This window comes from Vanessa tameamea, chromosome 23 (assembly GCF_037043105.1).
Source record: "Vanessa tameamea isolate UH-Manoa-2023 chromosome 23, ilVanTame1 primary haplotype, whole genome shotgun sequence".
NCBI lineage: Eukaryota > Metazoa > Arthropoda > Insecta > Lepidoptera > Nymphalidae > Vanessa > Vanessa tameamea.
Window position 1 is genome coordinate 2,700,238 of NC_087331.1, and position 11,951 is coordinate 2,712,188.

The 11,951-nt window shown below is 30.4% G+C and overlaps 1 protein-coding gene across 1 annotated transcript; it reads left to right on the forward strand.

Annotated features, from left to right (window-relative positions):
• The first annotated feature begins 3,175 nt into the window (after positions 1-3,175).
• LOC113397688 (odorant receptor 67c-like) lies at positions 3,176-11,729 on the forward strand. The gene is made up of 7 exons (XM_026636110.2): positions 3,176-4,295; positions 5,098-5,275; positions 5,909-6,005; positions 6,435-6,539; positions 7,157-7,245; positions 8,786-8,852; positions 11,623-11,729. The coding sequence occupies exons 1-7, from the start codon at positions 3,689-3,691 to the stop codon at positions 11,674-11,676; spliced, it is 1,197 nt and encodes a 398-aa protein (XP_026491895.2). The 5' UTR covers positions 3,176-3,688; the 3' UTR covers positions 11,677-11,729.
• Positions 11,730-11,951: the final 222 nt, after the last annotated feature.

The following is an 11,951-nucleotide window of genomic DNA, read 5'->3' on the forward strand; positions in this document are numbered from 1 at the left end:
TCACTACTTAAAAAATCGAAGACAGTTTGTTAAGCTAGACGGTTATAAATCGAAAGAGTATTATACTCGATCAGGGGTTAGTCAGGGTAGTACCTTGGGTCCTATGCAATTTTTGATAATGATAAATGATTTACCAAGTGTTATCTCTAATGCCAAATGCCTTATGTTTGCTGATGATTTGAAACTGTACCTATCTGTAACTGAGACTAAAGACTGTGTAGCGTTACAACGTGATATCGATGCTGTAGTTGACTGGACTATAAGAAACAAATTATCATTTAATAATTCAAAATGTAAAACTATCACTTTTTCTCGATCTCGTAAGCTTATTAAAAATGTATATAATCTGTCTGACACATCAATGGAACATGTAATCAAGATCAAGGATTTAGGAGTTATAATGGATAGCAAAATAAATTTTCATGACCATATAGTTAAAATTTGCAAAGATGCTAATAAATGTCTTGGTTTCATTATTAGAATATCATCACAATTTAAGAATACCCAAGTAATAGAACAATTATATAATGCATATGTCCGTAGTAAATTAGAATATAATTCAATAGTTTGGAGTCCGCGCGAGGCAATGTACACTATAATGCTAGAAAAAATTCAACGTAAATTCTGTAGATACTTATTTAAACGTAAATATGGATACTACCCTTTTCTCTATCCTTCTATGTTTGTGTCAGGTATGGTTGGTTTAGATACACTTCAGCTTAGGCGGGAATCCGCACATATAAAATTTTACTACTTAATTCTAATGAATAGAGTGGATAGCATTGCTGTACGTGAATCCATATCTTTGTATGTTCCCGACCAATATATGCGTGGTGTTGGAAGACGGCAACATAGATTATTTTGTTACCCACCTATGTGGCATTCTCCCCACGCTAGCAACAGCCCCACTGCTAGGGTTGTTAAACTTTTAAATAACTTCCTACTTTGTTGTCGAGATGTAGACATATTTTGTGATCCCTTTTATACTATATTCAAACAATTCTATATATTCCAGAATTTTTAAGATGTTTTGTAGTTCCTAAATAGATTTAAGCTTATTTTTGTTTACTTTTTTTTTTTATAAATTTTATTTTTACTAAATTTTATCTCTTTTGTTAAGTAATTAGTGTAGATAAAAGCGACTTGGTGTAATTACTGTAATGCTTTTATTTTTTAAATAAAGATTTATTATTATTATTATTATTTAAAAAAAAATAAATTATCAAACGGAAAGTATATCTTTCCAAACGCAAAAATAATTTTCTAAATCGATTCATAAAAGACAGAGTTCTGAGATATCAAACATAAAAAAAAAACACGTGAATTGAGAATCTCTTTCGTTATTTTTAATCGGTCAAAAATGCAATTATATACTAGAATATCTCGCTACGGGCACCAGAAAAGAGCATTTAATATTTTTCGTGCAATATTTTAAACTTTCGTAAATTATCAACGGCCATTAAATAAACAATAAAACGCATACAATATTCATAATTTATAATTTTATTTGTTTATTAATTTTATTTTTGATTAGATTAGGTTAGTGCGTTGTATTAAATTAAATGAAATGGACTCGTTGTATTAAAAACAATATAAGCTGTTCATAATTTTACGCAGTTTCTAAACTGGCTAGTTTATTTATTTATTTATTTATAATTTATTGCACCCAAACTTAAAACTAAAAATTACAATATTGAAAAAAAAAGTTGCATGAGGTGCAACAGGCGTTAGTTCTATACTAATATTTTAATGTAAGTCTGTCTGTCGGCCTTTAAGACTTTTACGGTCAAATGAACCGATTTTTTTGAAATTTGGTATGAAGCAAGTTTGAACTCCAAGTTAGGACATCGGCTTTTTAAGTCTAACACCGGGCGACTAAACCCTATAATGCAACCGAAGCTAAGCCGCGAATGACAACTAATTACGAACATGGGATCCTTACAATTATTCCGTAACTTATTATATATTTTCATACTAGCTTTATTTTATTTATTGTTTAAATTTATATATAATGTAAACAAATATAAATTCATACATTAAAGGGTCTCGTCACTGTTTAGTGTTGCAAGTTATCTGTTTTGATCTTAAAGTACAAATGTTATTAAAATATTTTTTAAAACACTGTTTATAAGCTTATATTTCAGAACGGTTTACTCTATCTTGTAATAAAGATTATTCTAATCTAGAATTCTTAACATAAAAGGAGCCGCAAGCCGTTACTAGATTTACAACAAGTTTTCGAGATACGGTCGCGACGCCCTAACGGTAAAATACAATATCCCTTTTCAAAAGCCGACACTTTTAAACGCCGCCTTATATCTGCAAATATGGATATATTTTTTGCTTTAAACTTTCGGTGGGATCAAAGACCCCTATTGTCTAAATTTGACCATTTACTTTGACAATAATAAAATGGAAAATATGGCGTTAGATATATTCATTGTTTCTTTATTATTTAAGGATCAAAGATTTAAACCGAGGCGAATATTAGTTTTACCGACAATTAACAAAATTACTCGCTTTCGAGAAGTGAAATCATTCTGAACATAAAAAAAAATGTGCGGACTAAGCTCGCGTAAGTATTCGAAAAAAAAACTTCAAATGTCAACTCGACGTTTTCTTAATATATTTATATTGTTCATGTATTATTATGTTAAGTTATTGTTTATTACGATACATAACATATAACCCAATTCTAATAAAAAAATAAGTAGATAATAAAAATAGTTCTTAAATGTACTTAATCCTTGCGAACTGCTAATAGTTCTGCTATGTTATGCACTACAAACAGTTCTTGAATAATATATCTTTATTTATAATACAAACCTATTTCAATTCAGTACTTATATCTACTTTAATTTGGCTTCCAAAGTTCTGATAACAACTTTGCTCACATTAAAAGTGCCATTTTTTTCGCGAATCTATAAAGAATATTCAATATATCGACTAATTGAATCGCATTGATTCAATTTCAAAGTTATATATGTGCCTAAAATTTTACTCTGATTGGAAATGGCAATAAACTGTCCCTCCGAGTGAGGTAGGATGTATTAACTACATTTGCTTCAAATGAACTCCTTTTAACCCAATATCGGTCATGGAGATCAATATCTAGGTATTTATCACTGAGCAGAAAATATTGAAGTGCACAAGCTTAAACATAGGTCCACTCTATACCTACGCATTCAAAATCTGGTTTCTCAAAAACTCCCACGAAATATATCTACAGCGATGCTATTAATATTTCAATGAAGACATAAAATAAGTAGTTTTATAATTTAATATCATTTTTATCGGCTATTTAAATGAACTTATATAAAAAAAAGAACATAAAAAAGCTTTCTAATTGGGATTTAAGTATGAAATTAAAGAGAAATTCTCGTATTATAAATACTAATATTCAATATCTGATGTCGTGTCATTTAGAACAAGTATCGTATCTACGCCTCCTTTTAATTACACACAAACCAGTCTTGACACTTAAGAGAATTTGAAAGTGAAGTATTTTTTAACGCACGAAACAGAATATGAAACAACGTATTTTATTATTCCTTTTGACGCTTGAAGCTTGTAATTAATTCTGTTTTAAGTAAACTCTATTAAAATAAACAATTTTATCATTAGTTTTTTAATACCGAACGAGATAACGTCGAAACTAGCTGAGACTTAAAAATATAGATTATAAATAATGTTTAATACGAAAAACGAGTTCGACGATTCTATAAAATTGTCTAAAAAAGCATGTCTGTTATCTGGAATAGCGATAGGTGAAACGGAACGAATGACTTTTTTATTGAAATTATTATATTATTTTAATCTTCTCTGGCTGTACACTGACGTGATTGGAGAATTCTTTTGGTTGATCGAAGGCATCAAATTGGGTAAAAGTCTCGACGAATTGTCAATGATCGCTCCTTGCAGCACGATATGTTTACTGGCGACGGCGAAATCACTACCGATTTTATTGAACAAAAGCACATTGGATTCAACGGTTGATAAGTTGCGGAACATGCATCCGAATTCGTCAAATAAAACGGAGAGTAAGGACGAAAGGTTTGAAAGGGAAGTCGTGAGAGAATCGTTAATATTTCTGAATTCCGTAATCATTTTTATGTACGTTTGCTGTGCGGTGGTCGTCGTTATTTTCTCGACTCTACCACTCATGTTGATGTCATATGATTACTATTACAAAGGAGAAACTGATTTGAAGTTACCGTTTCTAATTAAGTATTTCTTTGACGCCTACGCCAATACGAAAATTTGGGGATTTGTGTACATCCACCAGGTTTGGTCTAGTGAGTATGTTGTACTTATTTAGTAGGTTTTAATATATATATATATATTTTAAGTTTTTAATTTTCCGCTTCAAATGGCATAGAATAGCAATAATGAATTATATTCGACAAGACGCATTTTCAGATTATGCAGCACTAACGAATATTAAACATACACATGTAAACTTTTGAAATATCCTACTAATAGCTCGTTGGAAAATACGAATCACACAATTACAAGCGTCAATACACACAGACGCTCGAGCCCTCTCTCTGATTTATCTCTCACACAAAAAAACACAAAAGTAAATATAATCAGTGCAACTTTTTGGGCCGTCTTTAAAACGAAGGCTATGAATAGTGCACTATACCTGGACCATCTTGACTTTTGGCCAACAACATCGGTACTAGTATCGTAACGATAAGCTGGGTCAATAGTGTTGTGATGTGTAACTCATGCTCTCCTAATAAAAAAAAACTTTTACTTCTGAATTTATTACTGTTACTTGTTCGTAGGGTCTCGTTAAGTCTATCTAGGTAGTACCACCTACTCATCAGATATTCTACCAAACAGTTAATCTGATACTTAATTTCATCATATCATTACATTAAAAGTACATTATATTTATTTATGTATGAATGTATAAAAAAAAATTTTTCCTATATACACCTAAAATTAGCATCGGTATTTCCAGGAGAGAATGTTATTAGCAAAAATCAAATACAATACATACAAACTTAGTATTGTACAATAATATTTTTGTATATGTGTGTGTTTATATATTTATGAGACAAGTAAATTTAAATGGTAAATTATTTTCAGCTACCAATGTTTGTATGAACATATTTGCGACAGATACATTTTTCTACGTATTCTGTACATACATACGGATGCATTTCCGGATACTCGGCTATCATTTCGAAAACGTCGTTTGCGCTTCACACGATCAGACGAGACGGAAAATGCGCAAATGCATACTGAGACATCAGGAATTGATTGAGTATGTTTTTTTTATTTCTTTTAGTGTATCAACTTCTATGAATATGGCTTTTCGTTGGTCAAGAAGCTGATTTATAAGTCTGTAGATCCCGAGGTTCAAATCCAGGGTTGGCCCAATAAATAGTAATTCAATAAATTCTCAGTAGCAGTCAGCAGCTGGAAAGTTTGTAGTTTAACGCTTCCGTAGATCGAAGCGCTCAAAGTCATAGGCGCTGCGCGTCATCATATTGTGTAAGATTCTCTACCTGTGATAAAATGTTAAGAATCAGCTTGGAAGTATGACACTGAGCTAACATTATGAAGGTTAGGCCTCATATTTAGTAGAACTTTTGGACCTTATTTCTCCAAACAATTCAAGGTTTTCGGATATTGTATGTGGCAGATTTTCATCCGACGACGCCGAGTGAGTTAAAACACAGTGAACTCGTGCATGGCGCACTCACTTTTCACTTCTCTAATTATATTGGCTACTTCATACTAGCTTCCCTACCATATTCAATCAGGAAGACTTGATTCGTGTACAAGAGCATATTATTGAAAGCAACAAATCAAACTCCAATTTCGATCAAAATTAGTTTATAATAAATTAATCGTAAATATTTAATCGATAACTGAACACATCTTTATGTTACAGATTGGTAAATCAACTCGAGACATTGTATTCGAAATCGGCTCTATTCAATATACTAAGTAGTTCCCTTTTAATATGCTTAAGTGGATTCAATATAACGGTAAATAAATCGTAATAATTAGAGTAAGTTATTGTATATTATGTATATAAAACTAGTTGTACGTCCCGACTTTACACGTATGATTTTTTTTTTATTAACATTATGTTTTTTGAAGACAAAAAATATTGGAACCCGATCGCTCCACCAGTCAATCAATTCGATCTGGACCAATCTAACCAGGACTCTAACACACACAAAAACATCATCAATATCGGTTCGCTTAGGAGTTCCGAATCGTTTGTTCATTTACAAACACACGTACAGAACGATTTACATATTGATATAAAAATGAATATATAGTAATCATAGTCATTGAAAATAACAACCCTTTTAAAATACTCTTTTAATACTTATATTTAATGTGAAATATATATAAATGCTTTTATATAAAACCTTTTTACGTCAAACTTTTTTTATGCTTAAATTTAGATCGTAGCTAAGACCAGCGCCATACTGGCGTTCATACCGTTCCTCGTAGTCAGCCTGACGCAGATTTCTCTCACATGCTTCTACGGAGATATGCTAATGGCTTCGGTGAGAATTATTATTATTAGTTACATTAATATGAAGATGACATGGTAGTTGTCTTTGGTAATAGTTTACTACCAACGTCATAATGATCATCGTACAGTATTCCATGGCAAGGATTTGGCAGAATCTCAATGTAGGCCAGACGCTAACCCTTCTTGAGAATGCCTTTGATGGTAAGTTGGTTCCGCTCCTTTGGCGGATGGTTGAAAACGACTATTAAAACTTCCGTTGGATTTTGCAATAACCCTTAACAAGAACTTTTGCAGAAAAAACATTCCACTGAATAATAAAAAAGTAATTCTTTCTTGTCCTACTAAAATTAAATAATAAAAAAAAACATTACTTATTATTTTGTTTTATCATTATACATTTTGAAATTGATCACTGCAATCCCTTATTTGAGATATCCGCCATATTTGTTTGTACGGCTTAGTTTTTTTTTCAATAAAAATATTTGTCACAATTTAATGATGAAAAAAAAAAACAACATTATTAACAGTTCTTATTTTATTCTATATTTGAACAGGATGAGCTAAACCATAATGCAATTATCAGATAAATCATATACAAGATTACCAGCCGACTTTTAGAACAATTAATAAAACTACATATGTTTATAGAGTACTAAGATGTGTGACGCGGTATACAATTGCCGATGGTACGACGCCTCGCCAGACATCAAGAAAAGTGTATTCCTCGTGCTATTTAGGTAACTTCTTAACATAAATTAAGAGAGATAAACTATTTTACATTAATGTTTTAAACGAATTATTTAATTGTTAATTATGGCGATTAACGACGACACTATATCAAAAAAAAAAATAGGTGGAATGTCATAGAGCACGTGCCTTGTTTTCGAAGAAACATTTTTAATAGTTATATCTATAAACTAAAATTATTGATATTCGATAAACTTGATGTACCGATTTGAACTGATGCGATTGAAAGTTAATTCGCAAACTATATAGATACACTTTATAAATATACATATACATAGATATTCAAGTAACATTATATTTTGATCGTCATTTTATCGAATGCATTTTTTTTCTCGAAATTATAAATGTTTTTTTTTCTATATAGAAGCGTTACACTTGCTGATTGACTGACAAAAATAAACATCTCGGACTTGAAAAGAACCGGTGAAAGATACGCAGCGGGTTTTTATATGCCATTTTATAATTAAAATTATAATTCGTTATTTGCATAGCCTGGTGGCGATCCTGTTTTTCCCAGAAATTTAATGTAAAGTTACCATCAACTGAGAATGAAGGTTCTACCAAAAAGGAACGTCACCGATTGCAATAAAAGAATAAATAGTTTTTTTTTTAATTAAAAGTTTTATAATATTTGTGAAAATTATACGGCAAAATAATAAAAAACAAAAAACTGAATCTTTAAAGTAAAGTCCTTTATTTAGTTATGTTTTCATGTGAAAATTATTTCCAATGCTCTTAATAATAAATACGCACAGATGGCACATTCATATTTATATAATATCAATACAATAAAACACAAACGCTTATATGTGATAATATAAAAATATATATATACAAGTATCATTGCGTACTACATTAATGATCTTTAATTTTTCTATAAGACTTATATCAAATTTAAATGTAATATTTATCTGCTCATACACACATAAAACAAACGAAAAGGACGTCCGTTCTTAATAGGCACAGATCCGCTTCCACGGCCGTCTCGAGATATGACATCACTATAAATCTAACATGGCGCACAAGGATCGCCACATTGATCTTCCTAAATATAAATAATTTAACACTCAATAATGCAATTACTAAATGTTAAAATGATACTTAGGAATGAACTTTAAATGTTTCTTTATAACAGGATGTGATATGACAAAAGGCAACTATGCAAATACTGTTGCGAATAATTCCGTTGCTAAATACTGGTATTGGGAATTTTAAATACTTAGAATCTTTAAAAAATCAAATAACTGTACAGGAGTTTTCAATGGTATATTATTTTCAAACATTTGTTATTTAAATTATTTTTGTATTCGTTGTTGCCTATTAGGCAATGACATGACTTAATAGGGTTTAAGGTTATTTTTTTTTTTTAATAAGTTTAATTGTCGTATTTCGCTATATAAACAATCGGCTTAAGTACTATATTGTATAAGATATCCTATATATAATATTTATAAAATTTTTGTTAATCATTTCACTGTGGTATAATTAATTATAATCTGTTTTAAATGACAATATATTTTATATTCACAGAGCAAGCAAACCTTGCAAGGTGACTGCGGCTAAATTCGCAGTGCTTAACTTGAGCGCATTTACGACGGTAAGTGGAGACCAAACTGACAATATACACTTTTTTCGCATTTGAAATAATTGCGTCTTTTATAACTATTTATAACGTAAAAAATGATCGACGTCATAATGTAAAATAAAACGAATTTAATTTTATTTAAACTAATCTACTACTACTATATATTTTTTTTATCTAAATATAAAATGTCGATTCATCAATAATAAGATTTAGGTTGTATTTTTGTTGTATTATGTTTGTATTGTATTTGCCACGATGGACTCAAGGAATAGCTAACAGCAAAGAGTATTTATAGTAGTGCCCAAACATAGATACTGTATTTTTTCTCAGTATCATAACTTAATAGATGGCAATCTAACTTAACCTGAGATATTAGCCGTTTGTTTATTTATCCAAAAAAATCGTAAGTCTCGGGATCTAAACCAATGAGACAGATGTTATAAAATAAATCTATTTATTTTAGAATTCGTCAGCTATACATAACATATATAAATATTATACGATTTAATTTCACATATAAAACTGATTGTGACTTTAACTCCAACGACGTTTCCATTAATATCATCTGAATTGTACACTTTTAGATGATTACTTATTGCTTAAAGTATTTCGTATAAAATTATACTAATTTATTTTTTATTGAATGTATATTATAATAAATTTTACTAAAATCGAGATAGAAATAAAAATATATAATAAAGTAATTAGCATAACTATATTCATGTTCGATAAAAAAAGGTAAGATTTGTTTGTTTGTTATCCATCAAAATATACTTTATTTGCACACACGCGCACATATACACACACGCACACACACACATTTCTTTATTCTAATTTTAGAACTTTGAATAAAAGCTTATCAAAGTCATAGAAATTATTATAAAACAGTTATATTATAGTTATATAGTTATAGTCAAATAACATGTTCTCGAAAATATTACATGGTACGTTACAAATAATAATAGTTTATTCTGTGGCATATATATGTTTATATTGAGGCATTTCATCACACATCCAGGTTTTCTATACTTGTTTCCTTCATTGTGATAAACAATAAACAGAAATAAGGCACGTGAAACTGACTGGTGTTGAACTATCTGTCTCGATTTTAGACCTGATTCTTGTTTAAGATTATCTATAAAATATAGTGCTTATAATTCATCTCGTTCCCGGCATTGAGAGACATCAGTCGGTTAAAAATCTATCCTACCTATGCGCCAATACACATATTAAAATCAACATGGCGGAACTTTCCACACCTCGAAAACAAAGAACCCTGCCGTTGATTTAAAGGAAACTGCTTTATTAATATTTCGTTGCATTATTTACTAGCTAAACCTGCAGCTTTACTCGTGCGAAATTTATAAAATTTTACCTACAATATCCCCCTCCCATTTTACTTCGAGAGGTGAGTTATATAAAATAGCCTATGTCTTGCCCAAGGACTCGAACTGTCTCCGTACCAAATATCAGAAGTAATAAAACAGTTACTTTGGTATATATAATACACCCGTGCATAGCCGGCTCTGTTACGAGTATATAGCGATTTGGTCTGTGTTTCGTCTGTGGCATATCCTTATTAAAACAATTCTACATAACAGACTAGTACCGCTGTTCTATTTTTAGACGTGATTCAGATATTTAGTCTCAATTGAGTGGTTAGACTCATTTCATAGCTTAACAGTGTTTTAGAAAAAGTTAAATGTTTCACATGAAATATATACTTATACGAAGTATTTTGTCGGAACAAAGTTGTTTTTATTGTTTTATAAGTAGAAGCATAATTGTGATTCTAATAATGCGAATCTTTGGGACCATCCCTTGATATATGCAATATCGATTTTTTATCCGTACAGTTACGTAAGTCTTTGATTTAAATAATGCTCATAGTTTTTTTTTTAATACAAGTAAATTTACATTCATTTTGTCGATCTATAATTCCTTAGAGTACTCAAATATGACATCAATAATTTCATTCAAAATCAAAATATTATCCTTTATACAAGTAGGCTTTCACAAGCTCTTTTGATTTATAAACTATATTAAGTGAAGCTATCACCGGTTCGGAATGTAGATTCTACCGAGAAGAACCGGCAAGAAACTCAGTAGTTACTCTTTTTTAACATTTAAAATACAAAGTTATGTTAGTTAAATACTTATATATATGTATTCAATATATCCTGACTGGAAAGTTGAGTTCCAAAGTTCAACAAGTTGTGTTCTTTACCAGATCTACTGATCATATAATCTAAGAGTTTATATTTCTTCTGTATTTTAACTATTCGGGCCCACTCAGTATTCAAACCGGAACACAATATTACGCAAATGGAGGAGGATTAAATAACCGGTGAGTGGTTACCATTCAGACAGGTTTTGCACAAAGCCTTACCATCGGCAAAGGTAAGATGAAACACGTGAGGTAATTAAATGACATAACAGTATATCATTTACGAGTATATACCTTCCACTGGCGAAGGGGGGTTAGTTTTGCGATCGGATTAGGAATTCGTAATTGCGTTCAATACGGCAATTTTTTTAGGTATTCTAACGTATGTATGTTAATATTATAATTGATATACTATATAGAATATTATTTACTAGATAAATTAACTTCGTCTGTCTGTCTGTTGCTCTTCCATGGTCAAACTGAATCAATTTTTTTGATGAAATTTGGTATGAAGCTTGAAATCCCACTAAGGACATACTAACACTTGACGACCAATCTCTAAAATGCGAGCAAAGCCGCGGGTGACAACTAGTGTTGTATAATTTTCTTTTTCAGATATTAAGCCGATCGTGGTCATATTTCGCTCTGCTGAAGACAATGTATGATTGAATATTATTTTTTATTGTAACTTTATTATGTCTATTTTGTTAATCATTGCACACATGCATATGTCTGTACACACATTTACAATTAATCGTACGAGGCGTTCATTTTAATGAAAAAAATGCACTTATATAAAACCTTAATATATATATTATTTTCAAAAGGAAATAAAAGCTTAGTATTGAGATGTGATGTTTTATTTTTAATATAAATCAGCGGGTGAATTCGCTACGCTACAAGACAGACAGGCTGAACTGTTTTGTGTTTTTTTTACCGTCGTT